At 36.6% G+C, this 14,778-nt stretch overlaps 1 protein-coding gene across 3 annotated transcripts in view; it reads left to right on the top strand.

Annotated features, from left to right (window-relative positions):
- Duox (dual oxidase) overlaps positions 1 to 14,778 on the top strand; it is a 211,724-nt gene that overhangs the window by 187,866 nt on the left and 9,080 nt on the right. For 2 of the 3 annotated variants that reach the window (XM_089636691.1, XM_089636692.1), the window contains exons 7-22: positions 4,198 to 4,318; positions 6,807 to 6,973; positions 7,161 to 7,397; positions 8,213 to 8,409; positions 8,495 to 8,628; positions 8,714 to 8,828; positions 9,652 to 9,853; positions 10,249 to 10,411; positions 10,577 to 10,746; positions 10,905 to 11,060; positions 11,161 to 11,307; positions 11,476 to 11,610; positions 11,692 to 11,895; positions 11,976 to 12,163; positions 13,251 to 13,518; positions 14,427 to 14,655. In XM_089636691.1, coding sequence (XP_089492817.1) covers positions 4,198 to 4,318; positions 6,807 to 6,973; positions 7,161 to 7,397; positions 8,213 to 8,409; positions 8,495 to 8,628; positions 8,714 to 8,828; positions 9,652 to 9,853; positions 10,249 to 10,411; positions 10,577 to 10,746; positions 10,905 to 11,060; positions 11,161 to 11,307; positions 11,476 to 11,610; positions 11,692 to 11,895; positions 11,976 to 12,163; positions 13,251 to 13,518; positions 14,427 to 14,655 — 2,833 coding nt within the window. The remainder of the gene's footprint in view (positions 1 to 4,197; positions 4,319 to 6,806; positions 6,974 to 7,160; positions 7,398 to 8,212; positions 8,410 to 8,494; positions 8,629 to 8,713; positions 8,829 to 9,651; positions 9,854 to 10,248; positions 10,412 to 10,576; positions 10,747 to 10,904; positions 11,061 to 11,160; positions 11,308 to 11,475; positions 11,611 to 11,691; positions 11,896 to 11,975; positions 12,164 to 13,250; positions 13,519 to 14,426; positions 14,656 to 14,778) is intronic. The other variant, XM_089636693.1, reaches the window with a different exon arrangement.

Here is a 14,778-nt window from a genome sequence, read left to right as displayed (position 1 = left end):
TTAATATAATACTTTGTTTGACGGCAAACGCATTATTCGGGAACGAACGCATCGAAAATTCGAATGTTACCGCGTCACCGCGCACCGCCACCGGCGCGCGCTTCGGCCGCCACCTTTCATATTATTATGACACATTTCGTGTAACCACGTGTGACGCTTGCACTCGCTTTGTTTCGACTAACGTCTAGCGTCTAGCAAAACCTAACCTCAATCGGAACGACTAAACTTTATTAACAAAGTGTTTACTTTTATTTGTTTACTAAGTTAAAAAAAATAAGTTCCAATATAAGTAATAGTGTTCTTAAAAATTGTTGCTGCAAATTCAATTCATTACAAGAAATGGTAAGTAATCTAATCAGTTTCTTCATTATGCCAGTGTATGTGTGTTTAAACTCAAATGTTATTTGTTAATGTTCTAAGGGTGGGGTTAGACTCGTAAGTTTTTTTCCTGTAAATCGCTCTTGAAGGCGAGTTTGGCCAAATTCCCAATGTAAACGACACCAAAAGTCACTTAACGTAATTTTAGTAAGTTACAGAACTTATTCTTTCGGAAGTTTTTTGACAGGTCTGGACAGGTCTAACGCGCCCGCGCGAATTATCAGCCTTCCTATACTTCCTAAAGCAATTCTTAAGGCGAGACACAACCTCGTTCATCGAGGTTTTGCCCAAGGCTAACATTTTAATTTATTTCGGCGAAATTATAATTGAATTTAAAAAAAATAAAATTATGCCGCACGAGGGATGCAAGTTATTTATATTTTAGATTAATAAAACAATACCTTACAATTAATATATTTTACGTTCAACGATTTTAAAACTTTATAACCCGTGTATAACTATAAAGTTAGCGGACTTAGCGGTAAGTACCAGATTTTATTTTTCTAGATGATGAATTAATAACTTCGGAAGTGGACACATTTTTAATATTTGTAACAAATTCTTCAGAATCAATTAAAATGAAGGCTAAAAGTGTGGATAGATTTTTTTACTAAGATTACGAAAACGTTAGTAATTTTTTTTAGAAATGCATAGTATTATTTTTAATGATGGATTTTGAATGATTTACATGAAAATGTTCCGTCTCCGATTATGTTTTAAATATATGTAGCTGTGAGCTGTTCCTTGAAAATGTCTAATACTGAGATTTGTTTGCCGGGGTTCGAACCCACGATATCTATTGTATTTGTTTTAATTATGCTCTTTTAGGATAAATTCAGAATAGCTAGAGCAAGTTATTTATTTTAACATTTTTTTTAAGTGTATGTATCCATAAATTGATGCATCTATTGTAGAATATATTTAAACCTAGCTGTGAGTTGTTCCATCATCATTTCTAATATTGAGATTGGTTTGTTGATTTGTTTCCAAAAAAATAATTTGTAAATAAATTTTACAAAAATTTTAGATGTGGAAATTTGATAAAGTGTATGTAAATTTGATAAAAGTACATATACCTAGTTTTGTAAAAGAACGTATTAGTTACATTTTGTTAATATATATACATATTATATTTAACTTAATCAAGTTTCTTTTTATTAATATTTATATGTACCTATTAATAATTCACTTTCAGAATATTTTTGTTTGGATTGTAAATAAATAAAATCAATTCAAATTTTATAAATATTTACTTTTATTAGCGTTCCCCATAGTTTGAGGATTGTCGATAATATTGACTACGCTGCCGGCTCGGCCGCTGCTGGCAAAATAGAATGGACGGTATTCATCCACCAGGTAACAAGGTATTAACAAGCGTATGGAAGCATCGGCGAACGGAGATCTCGCTGGGCGCTTCTTACGTATTGCAAGCACCGCGTCATGGCAACAATATTTATTTCAAATTACTTGCCTCGTGCAAATCAGGCCAAAATATGACGGTGCAAGGCGCTCGGTTTTAAAATTTATAAAGCACAAGAATCGAAATATTTCCAGCGTTTATATTCCTCTTAAATATGGAAGTACAGTACTTACATTTATTAATAACATTTGCTGCACACGATTGGTCCTAAAGGAGTTCAAATTTTTAATTCATTCGGCCTCACTATTGAGAAGAGCACGCTGGAAGGCATTATTCTACTCTACGATAGACTATACAGTGAATACTATAGACGATACAGTGAATATTACAGTGGAACGATTCAAATTCTTTACCAGGAAGCAAAGAAATAACGGTCAACAAGCTGTTATTATTTGTCTATTTTGTCGTGACAAGCAAAGTGTTACAATAATAATGTCGAGTCAAATTCTGCAAATGCAGAATGCTACGGATATGGTTGGCGAGTGGAAACGTTTTAAGCAATCATTTCTTTTATATATGATGGCGAATAACTACAACGAGGAAAAGGAAATTCAAAAAGTTGCAAGATTCCTACACACAATACTATATTGAAGACACACCTGACACCATGTTATATTGTGGTGAAATAAGAACACGATTAATAATTGTAATCTGTACTGCAGGGGTGCTCAAACTTGAACTGCTGGCGATCTACCTCAATATTATTAGATTCCGATCGATCGACTCTGAGAGGCTGCAAGTATGTGTGATGCAGGATTTTCGTCTATGTAGGTAGGGTGTATCGTGGCGCAGGTATAAGTGTATATATAGGGACGTTGCACAATTGCATGGCCACGAATCCACGTAGAATTTGGAGGAACGACAGAAATTAGTTCGCAATATGCATTTTTTTTTAGTCAAGGTAGGTGGAGGTCTGCACTAAAAAGTCAATAAAAAAACTTATATTTATTAAAAATTGCAAGTTTATTGGTTCTTACAAAAAACGAGTTCTAGTTTCTAAACTTAACTAAATAATGTCGTTGGATGTTGAAGCGTGGCACTGCATGTCCTCAGCATACTTTTCATACGATGGTACGTAATTACCGAGTGCTAATCGCAAGCACGATGACATAATATATAACATTTTATGTTCGTCAGTTAGTCGATTGCGATATTTTGACTTAATAATCTTCGTTTCAGAAAATGCAGACTCGCACAAGTAAGTTGACCAAAACATTGCCGTCAACTGAAGGGCGATTTGACTTAGATTCGGATATTTATCTTCAGATATAAAATACCAGAATTTTGTGTCAGATGCTGTGGCTATGAGATGTATATCTGAAATTATCTGCAATGTTCCAGAACACTCCGTTCAGTAACTCAGTCCGCTACAAGCAACAAATAAATAATAAAAAATAAGGCATGAAAAATGGGAAATTTTTCTCGAGATCGACTCAAAAAGCACTCGCGATCGACCGGTCGATCGCGATCGACCGTTTGAGCACCCCTGCTGTACTGTATTGGTTGACAATTGACATTACACGAGCCTACGCCGCCCGGGCTTGCGGAGCAAAAGACAATCTTAATGATATACCTAGTGTTACCATATCCAACAATACCTACTTTTTACTTGTATATATTATTATCAAAATTAAATTATAACTTCTTGTAACTGTAACTGACCGGACCTAAGTCCTCCATCACAACACAAGCAAGCATTTTCGGCTTTCTGTGGTGGTGGTAGGAGTTATTGTTGGGTTATTCGTAACCCGGGAATGTTTGTCTTTCTAAAAAACAAAAAAAAAAACTTGACCACGACTACGTGACCCCCCCCTGGCGCCAAAGCTGGATCCGCCCTTGGTCATGACAGAGTTGTGTGGTTGTCTTTCCTCTCTGCCTGCACGTCGTTTAGTCTCGCCGATAATGTAGATTGTAGATTATGCATAACAGTTGCTCGACAAGGGATCTTTGGAGGATTTGTTATCATTGCCAGTTTAAATGAATTGATGGCTAAATGATTCTGCGGTACTCCAAATCCGCAGAATCCGAGGTTGCGTGATTATTTTTAGTGTGAAAAAACCAGAATTTGGATAATTCTAATTTAGTTTTTTATTTTAACAAAACTCACTTATAATAATTTTACAAACAAATAAATCGCGTACGCTAGAGGAGGTTTAGGGTCAACCCGACGGCAAGACTGCTGAAGACAGAATGATATTATTTATCTATGTATCGCGCGCAGGTTTACAATGATACCAGCCTCATAAGAATGTGGGTAAAAATAATATTGTTGTTATTTTCGGGAGATGCAAACTCCCTATAATTTACCCCACAGTTCGAACAGTGGAAAACTTTTGGAGTTTTCATTAATCGAGGATATTTTTGCTCACCGATTGAACTTGAATGTATTATGTGTACAGAATGGTTCGTTCCTGAGTGACCCCAGCGGCAGACTTCCTGTTCGGAACACTATGAGGGTTCCTCTCTTCAACAACCCCGTGCCGCAGTACATGCGCATGCTCAGTCCAGAAAGACTTTTCTGTAAGTATTGTATATAAATATTTTTTAAACCTACATCTACAGTTAAGCAGGTACCTAACAAGACCGCTTTACTTTAAATGGATATATGCATGGTGGATTAAGTCAAAAATATTATTTATTTAGTTGAGGAACGCTTTATGAAAAGATGGATAGGTGTTTTTAATTCTTCATTGTTAATTGTCTACAAAGTTATAGATAAATTATTTTAAAGACACCTTGAGTACGATCGATAAAAATAACGATATTTTATCTTTTTAAACGAGAGTTACACAGGACAGACGTACAACCTGAATTTGTATTTTTGATTGTTTTGTGTGTAATTAGATTATTATTTCTTTGATACGAAGAATTCATGAAGAAGAAGAAAAATTGGGATTAGTAGATATTTTTCAGGACTATTTATTAAACATTGTCAATACCATTTAAAGATACGCAAGGTTTTGATTTTTAAAGTCAGTGGTTCAACAGAGTGATACTAGAATCATCACCTATGTAGATAAAAGTAGTAAAGTTTAATAATTTTAATTAATTCAAATTGATTTTACGAAAAATCTATTTTTTATTTTCAAAGATTACATTTGCCTTGCGTCAGGTGTTGAATTGTTGACTTCTGAGACGGAACCTAAGCTGTTTTCAGAGACATGTAGTTATTTGGTGATTGGAATTAGCACCTACCTAAATGCTTACATCCTATTTGTAAATTCACTAATGGGTATTTCACGCATCTTTACAACCTAAAAATAATACTGAAAACAAAACGCTCGTGACAAAGGCGGAATTTTTTCGTCAGGTGCAATACAATAATAATTTAATCTATGAATCGCAGGTCGTGTATCACGTTTAGCGATGGTAATTATAAAATATATCTCTCTTGTGAGGTAGTTTTTGCGCGCATCCTAGTGTGCGCAGCGTGCGACCATGTTGGAAAATGGCGTTGAAATGATTGTTGAAGGCCGTCGATGTCTGACAGATGTCCGTTGGGTCAATTACCCTCGATAAAACATGTTTTATAAAATAATATAAGTAATAAACAACGGCGCGATGTCTGTTTTTAATCGATTGGGACATCTATTGTTTCATCAACGGAATTGGAAAACTATTTTTATGTTTTATATTTAGATCTACCGATATTTTTACAATTTCTTTCTCCTCATAAATTGAATCACTGTAAATACATTTTTCTATCTTTCTATATATTTTACTCTTAGATTATGTAAAGCGGCTTTCCCATAATATATATATTTTTAAATTTTGATATGAAACATCTTTTGACGTGCCTATGGGGGTAAAACCGACTCTTGCAATGAAACGGACGACGTTCTTGCACCGAACGATGTTTCATTCGGCCAGCTTCGTGATCGTCGGTTCTTTCCGCCCGGCCGCCAAAACTCTGTGCGATATATTTTCTTCTTTTCTTACTAAAATTAGCAATGATGATGCATTTTTAATTTGTAATACATTTATTTGAGTATATTTTAATAATAATAAATATAAACATATTTAAAGACTTGTTTACTTGCATTTACGCTTTCTTCAATAAAAATCGGTAACGGCTCTTATTTTTTCCCGATAGTAATAATTCGATATGTCAATATTACAAATTAAATAGATATATTTGCCCTAAATGTTTTATCTATTTGCTATGTTAACACACATTGCGGGTATGTCATTTTACTCGGGGTCTTCTGTAATGGCGGGAAAGTCATATTGCTAACCAATATTTTTTATATGAATTCTATATGCCTTGCAAAAGTCCCAATACACGTACACACGGTTTTCTTAAACTCGTAGTACAAACGGAACTGATGAGTCTACGTCAATTAGAGAACTCAAAAAACTGATCAGCGAATTACGATAAAAAACTGATTACTGGCCACATTTTTTTACATAAAACCTTTTGACTATCCTTAATAATACTCAATTTGCCTTAATACCCCGATTTCATTAAATTTAATTTCCAGTGTTTCGCCAAACTAGTGCCTACCTAATATGCATGAATTAAATGGTACTAACGTTTCTTCCAGCCCAGCGTATAGTATCGGGAATACCAACATATGAAAATTTCGTTCAAATTATTAGAAATGGTTGTCTGCTGAAAAACTGCTTTGGCAGTTTAGCGGGTGTAAAAAAAAATAAAAAATCCCATACAATTTTCATTTTGGGTAATTAAAAATTAGTATGTAAAATTTAAAATTTCCCAAATGCAAATAGTTGCCTTTTATATTAATTAAGGGAATCAAAAGGTTTTGAAAAAATAACGTATTAAACCTGGCCAGCGTACTCGAATATTTTTCAAAAAAGATATACCACAAAATTAAATAACTCCAAATGTAGATCACTAGTTTCCCTCTTGTACTGGGAGTTTGCAGAGACCGTGTATCTGTTTAAAAATGTGTTGAACGTCTTTCTTGTTTTTTTTTCATCTTCTTGTCTGTCGTGTGTAAGGATATTAAAATTATTGGATATCTAACTACAAGTTATTTTGCAGTGCTGGGTGACCCCCGCACCAACCAGAACCCGGCCATCCTGTCATTTGGGATCCTGTTCTTCCGCTGGCACAATGTGGTGGCCGCCCGCGTGCTGCGCCAGCATCCCGACTGGAGCGACGAGGACGTCTTCCAGAGAGCTAGAAGAATTGTCGTTGCCACTCTGCAGGTAATATTCGATACTATAAAATACAATAAAAATGAAAAAAACATGACTCCACCACTCCTCGCGGTCCTTCGCCGCGCGGAGAGCCAAAGACGCCAGCGTGAATGAGAGGTTACAGGACCAAGGACCACATTGTATGATTTTGAAGGTAGATTATTATTAATTTAATTACCTTCTCCATTTGTTGCAGAACGTGATAATGTACGAGTACCTGCCTGCCTTCCTGGGCGTCGAGATCCCGGCGTACGGAGGCTACGCGGGCGACATCCACCCCGGCGTATCGCACGTGTTCGCCGCCGCTGCCTTCCGCTTCGGGCACACGCTCATCCCGCCGGGCATCTACCGCCGCGACGGACAGTGCCACTTCCGCGAGACGCCTATGGGACACAAGGCCATCCGACTGTGCTCGACGTGGTGGGATAGCAACGTGAGTACAATATTTTACTAAATTATGCAACAAAAAATATATATTATTATTTCGATCACATCCTCTTGGCCAAAGCACTGCAATAATCACTTGGAATCGACTGTACCCTATGAGCTTTTTGACAATTTACTGATGTCGTGATTGAAATTCTGCTTATGCGTTTCTCAACGACACAAACTCCGATAAGAGAGAGCAATCATAATAATATGAAACGGTGTACGTAATAGTTTATTACATGAAGACATTATCGTGAAATTATATTTAACTGTATTTACCTTAAAATTGTTATTAAATTAAGAAAAATGGTAGATCCTGCCTACAAACTGTCATGTGGTAGCTTTGCATGACTATTTTTATGTTGCTGTTGTTAGATTATTATATTTATTAAAGAAATAAAGTAGTTACAATAAAATCGTATTTACATTGGGCTTTTACATATTAAGAGATTTGAATACTACTCATAGAAGCGTTAGCTTATGTTGGGAGGAGTGCAAGGTACTTTATTGTAGTTATTTATAAGTAATTAATAATATCATAGGTATAACGTATTACAAAGTTCATGTTATATCATTTTTTTCCAATGTGAAACCTCACAAGAGTCCCAACTACTCTCAACCGTCCGAAGCCAGTAAGACTATGGCATCCCCAATTGGGGTATGTTGTGAGGCTGAAGATAGTGGGAATGTGAAGGATATGGGGAAGAGGAAGGTTGGGAAGTACCTATTCGAGCGTTAGAAGACATATTTTTAAAAATGTTATTAAAATAATATCTGATGAATTAATACGTTTCATAAATCTTGACTTTTTTATTCTAGGACATTCTATCAGAAACATCGATTGAAGAGTTCTTGATGGGAATGGCGTCACAAATATCTGAAAAAGAAGATACCGTGCTGTGTTCAGATGTTCGGGACAAACTGTTTGGTCCAATGGAGTTCTCTAGGAGAGATCTGGGAGCTTTAAACATCATGAGGGGAAGAGACAACGGTCTTCCCGATTACAATACTGCAAGGTATAATTACATACATAAATAAATTGGATAAGCAATAGTTTCCATCCTTATTATTATATGTTCTAATATCACGAAATCATTTCAGATCTTACTTTAAGTTGGCCAGACACAAGCAGTGGACCGACATCAATCCTACTCTGTTTGCAAAGCAACCAGATCTTTTGAAACTTCTAGTCTCAGCATACAACGACGATCTCGATGATGTTGATGTTTATATTGGTAAGAATTTATCTATCATGTTTATGGATGTATTTGAATTCGTAACTATTCAATATTTAATTTAATTCGTGTTTGAAATTTCTAGGAGGTATGTTAGAATCCGATGGAAGTCCAGGAGAACTGTTCACTGCCGTTATCATTGAGCAGTTCTTAAGAATAAGGGACGCTGATCGATTTTGGTTCGAAAATTCTGAAAACAAGTGAGTTGAAAATTATTTATAAAATAAATTAATAAAGTCTCAGATATATATTTTTTTACTAACGGTTGCATTCGGTTGTTAGGAGTGCTTCTTCATCTTTCTTATTTTGGACAATCTTGAAGTGAAATCTCCACCATTTTCAATAATAATGTGCACTGCAAGGCTGTCCGAAGCGCACACGGCTCAGTCAAGCAACATGTGTAATTATTACCCTCTTCTCATTCGTATGTAAGAACATCAAGTAGCATTGGTAAAAGGAGTATAATATATAATTGATTTATTTATTCATTTTTTGGGAAATCGACAGCTTACATACATTTAATCAGTTTGTACATAAGTGTTATTTAGTAAAATAAAACCAATTATGGATTTCCTCCTTGTGACTTTAACTGAAATAGCATAATTTAAATTTGTGAGGAAGGAATATTATTTAAAAAAATATATACAAAACAAAAGATTATATGAAACGAAAAATTTACAAAACAATACATTTATAGCCACGGAGAGAGGTTGTAGATATAAATCAAATTATAATAGAGATTCAAACAATATAAACAATAGAGAAATAAACATTATTCACAAACCATCAGAGAAATATTATTTTATGGACCTCTTGTATTTGGTAAGTTTGCAACTGAAAATATCAACCTTAGATAATACGCTATTGTAATTATTGCATAGTCTGTTCAGGCAAGAATTCTGCTTAGAGTTCGTTTTACTTTGATCAACCCTGAACAGGACACAAGAGCGTGTTGAACGCGCAGGTACCTTGAATGGAATCTTGTTTAGCAACTCTGGGCATTGAATTTTGTTTTATCCTCAGTGTGTTCTCAGCCGACGAGATCGCGGAACTACGGCAGATCACGTTGTGGGACATCATCGTAAACTCTACCAATATTATGCCCGACGAGCTGCAAAAGAACGTCTTCTTTTGGAAGGACGGGGATGTCTGTCCGCAGCCTTTTCAGCTCAACACCTCACTGCTGGCGCCCTGCAAGTACCTCAAGGGTTATGACTACTTTGAGGTGAGTTTCAATTCACCTTTACCACCTTTTCATGTTCCAAGAAAAAATAAAACTTGTTACATAATGATAATTTATGATAACAACTAGATGAAAATATATTATGTTTGGTAAACAAAACCAAAGTACACATTCTTGAATCCATTCTACAAGTTCCTCGGGGTACATAGATGCTGCACGATGAGATGCCGGATGCAATTGAATGGCTGAAAAATAACGAGGTGTTCAACATTCACATTCTGCAGCCGAATTTCAGTATTAATTATTTGATACCCACATATAGTTGTTTTTATTTTGTGTACATATATATTCATTGACGCATTTCATTATTTTGATTTTTGATAGCTTACTGTAATGCATCATTGTATCTAAATTTTAAAGTCATTCGATGTTTCCAGGGAAGTGAACTTGCCTACATCTACACTTGCGTGTTTCTTGGTTTTATTCCTATCCTCTGCGCCGGCGCAGGTTATGGAGTGATCAAGTTGCAGAATTCCAAGAGGAGGAAGCTGAAGATCAAACAAGAGGAATTAAAGAATGCTCACGTCAAAGGTGAGAAAGGTGACTACGGTTTTTTAACCACTCTCCTTTCTTAACCCAATACTTATTTTATATATATTACGCAATTGTGCAGGTGGGTATCTGTACTTCCTGTCCATCATCATAGCTGGACATAAAGTATCCTGTACTCTGCTCAATAGATTGATGTGTTGTTGTCATTTCCAGGATCTGTGGATAAGATGGTAGTGAGGGAATGGTTGCACGCACACCACAAAAGACTGGTAAAGATCAGGTTTGGTCCAGAACAGGCGCTTCACATGGTGGACAGAAAGGGAGACAAGTTGAGGACCATCTCATTCCAAAACATTGACTGCGTAAATGTAGAAGAGAGTGCGGTGAGTGTTTGTATTTATTTATTAACTTGAACGTGCCCTCAGAAAACTGCATATAAAACGCCTTCAAAACTGAGCTAATCTACTGTAAACGATTCCGCCGATGCGATGGTTTGTTCAATATTTTTTCGTAAGCGTTCATGTTTAAACTTCTTCTACAGGAACACGGAAACAAGCATCGTCCCTTGGCTCTGCTCCGAGTGGCCCGGGAACACGACCTGTTACTTGAGCTGGACTCCCTGGCCTCCCGCCGCAAGTTCCTCAACAAGTTGGAGTCCTTCCTCACAGCACAGAAGAAGAACCTCAACTGCATACAGGTAAATGATCATTACGGCTGACATCATAACTGGAACATAACTCGAACCTAAGATTATTTTGTATCGCCTTTGTAATCAATCTTGATGTCTTGTTTCACAGTCAAATCGCGAGCACATACTTGCCAAAGCAGAAACAAGGGAGCGACGCCAGAAGAGGCTTGAGCACTTCTTCAGGGAAGCTTACGCCATTACATTTGGACTGGCTCCCGGAGAGAGAAGAAGAAGGTCAGATTCTTCTGATGGAGAGGTAAACAAGTGTTTCGTTATGCTAATATCACAGTTTGAACGAACCCCCCATCTCCTGGTAGAAAACATCAAGTTTGAACCATTCTCGATACATATTACGTCTTGTAATCAAATACTGTGAAGTGATACGGCTATAATAAGAATTAAATTTATTCCTTTCATTTCACAGGTTTCTATTGTAATGAGAACATCGCTGTCGAAGGGAGAGTTTGCTAGTGCTCTCGGAATGAAATCTGATGCCGTGTTTGTAAAGAAAATGTTCAACATTGTAGATAAGGACCAAGATGGCCGAATATCCTTCCAGGTATTACAACTTCATAAATTGTTCATCTCTTAATTCTCGTTAAGTTTGTTGATCAGTTTTAAATTTCGTTTTCTTTTCCAGGAATTTTTAGATACAGTCGTCCTTTTCTCACGAGGCAAAACGGAAGACAAGCTGCGAATAATATTCGATATGTGCGACAATGATAGAAACGGAGTCATTGATAAGGGGGAACTTAGTGAAATGTTGCGATCATTGGTAGAGATTGCAAGAACCACAAGCCTGAGCGATGATCACGTTACTGAACTAATCGATGGAATGTTCCAGGTGAGAACCATTATTTAACAGGGAGAAAGTAATTAATGAAATGAAAGATAAAAACATAACCTGACAATATGTATTTATAGGATGCCGGTTTGCAACACAAGGACCATTTGACTTACTCCGACTTCAAACTTATGATGAAGGAATACAAAGGAGAATTCGTTGCCATCGGCCTGGACTGCAAAGGAGCCAAACAAAATTTCTTGGATACCTCCACCAATGTTGCCAGAATGACAAGCTTCCATATCGAACCAGCCCTAGATCAAAGCAGGTAAGACTACTCTGACAAAGGTTTCAGCTAAAAACACAAATTCAATATAACTTATACAGATGTTCTGCTGGTAAGGTCGTATATATATTTTAAAGTGGACAACCGAGCTTTGCCTCCAGGCGTAACTGTAAATGTGTTCAAATCCTTCACGTTAAATAATCCATTACCAAAATAAGTAATGATAAGAGTGATTGACATAACATTAAATTCGTACCAATATCATCTGCACAGATGGCCGATGTATACCGGTGTTTACTATGATGATAGATTCAACTTTAATTAATTTTATATTCCGCGTTAACTGTAAACTACGCAATTGTGTGGTTTCATATGTATTTTCTTTTTCGAGATATTGTAGGTTTTGATGGTTATTAAGTTGCGCAATATTTTTACGCTTAATGGTATGTACCTACTAGTCAAAATATCCCTAACGAAAAACATTAAGATAATATGACCCTTGACTGTAAAATTTATATTTTATTTTGTAAGTAACAATCAGTTTATATAATACAAGTATATATAAATAAGAGATTAATCAAGGTCAAGCCAAAAAAAATTCGTAGGCTAAAGTTGTTTATAGTTGTCTCAAAACTTATTAGTGGGTAAAGAGGAGAGGAAGAGAAATATAGAATAATGGATAGGAGATGCTTCTGATATATTCCATACTCATGTATTAATTGACTGAGCGGAGCGAAGTCCTGTTTTTACTCGAGTGCCTTGCATTTCATCTGTCCGTAAATTTGTTAGTGTGTTCGGTGTCCGGTCGATCCTGTCAAGATGGTAGCTGTATTAAATAGTACCTTTTTAATCCGCCAGAGTTTGAATTAGCATTATGAGCTGTCTAATCGGAATAATCAATATTACCCAAGGTTTACCGTTTACAGAACTACTAACTTACTATCGTACTCGTTACTTCTTACGCGTTATTATTACTTTTATTAATTTTATGAAATTTTGTATTAAACTGCGCACATATACGGGGAATCAGGTTTTTCCTAACGTTGGTTCTGCATGTGGGCAAATGAAAAAAAAACGTTTTTTCGGGATACTGAATCGATATTAATATTGGCATATTTTGTAATTTCAGGCATTGGATAATAACGAAATGGGACAGCCTCACGACTTTCCTCGAGGAAAACCGCCAGAATATATTCTACCTGTTCGTGTTCTACGTTATCACCATCGGCCTGTTCGTGGAGCGCTTTATCCACTACTCCTTCATGGCGGAGCACCTCGACCTGCGCCACATCATGGGAGTTGGCATTGCCATCACACGTGGGGCTGCAGCCTCTTTGTCTTTCTGCTACAGCCTGCTTTTGCTCACCATGTCCAGGAATCTCATAACTAAATTGAAGGTTAGTTAATGTGTCATACTTTTTTTTTGGATTACGCAAAATATGCTTATCCAAGTTGTCCAATTTTTTTGATTGAATTAATGTTTTTTGTTGTTTTTTCTATGACGACGTCTATGCCTAGAACATATGGCTTTTCCATTGTTCCGCATAAGTCAGTGCAATGCTTACAGGATTACGTATGGAGTACCAAACCATGTCAATCTTACAACCAGTTGGTTCTAAGATTTCTTTCCTTGTGTTGAATGTCGAAACGAAATTTCCAGTGTTCAGCTTTGCTATTTATTGCTCCATACGGTTTTTTAATATCGAAATGAAAAAAATTACAATAATGGAGGTATTTTTATGCTGACGAATAAATTTCCCGTAACTGATTAAAAATGTGGAATTTTCAATTTGCCGCCAAAAAGGCATGTTCATTTTTATTCGTGAAATCGGACATCATTGAGTGACAGTCCTCTTCCAGACATTAACGTTTTCTATGACATAATGATGTTTTAGCAAGTTGAAAGCAAAATATGATGAAAAAGGGATGATGACTGATAACATGACCCATGAAAATAATTTTACTCACTTCATCATAGCCTTAGCCCATAGTTACTTGCGCAGAATATAAAAAAATATTCTGCTGACACTTGACGATTAGACTAGCGTGGAAGACCATTCATAGTCGAAGCGTCGCTTTAAATGGCTTTAACGGTGTTTGGGTGGTCGATTTTGAATAGACAGGTACTTCAACAATTTCCAGTTTCGAAAATCTTTTTCATCCTCTTCCTTCAGCCTTATAACATACCTATCCAATTGGGGATGTCTAGTCCCACTGGCTACAGACCTTTAGGAGCAATCAGTCTCTTGTACGGTTTCACATAATACAGGTTTGGTTTTTTCACTTTCTGAATATTTCTTTCCAGGAGTTCTCGATCCAGCAGTACATCCCTCTGGACTCACACATCCAGTTCCACAAAATCGCAGCCTGCACAGCGCTGTTCTTCTCCCTGCTTCACACCGTGGGCCACATGGTCAACTTCTACCACGTGTCTACGCAGCCTGTCGAGCACCTGCGCTGCCTGACGCGCGAGGTGCACTTCGCGTCCGACTACAAGCCGGGCATCACGTACTGGGTTTTCCAGACCCTCACAGGTAAACAAACGTGCAATAATTATAACACGAATGTGGAAGTCACCAGATTAGTTAACTGCCTCGGAAGAAATGTGGATATTTTCCACAAAACCTCTTTCAGAATCTAGTATTAATTAAATGTGT

This window comes from Hesperophylax consimilis, chromosome 10 (genome assembly GCF_061612785.1).
Source record: "Hesperophylax consimilis isolate HC1 chromosome 10, BYU_Hcon_1.0, whole genome shotgun sequence".
NCBI classification, from domain to species: domain Eukaryota; kingdom Metazoa; phylum Arthropoda; class Insecta; order Trichoptera; family Limnephilidae; genus Hesperophylax; species Hesperophylax consimilis.
The sequence above is the reverse complement of the archived record's forward strand: the minus strand, read 5'-3'. Positions and strand labels throughout refer to the sequence as shown.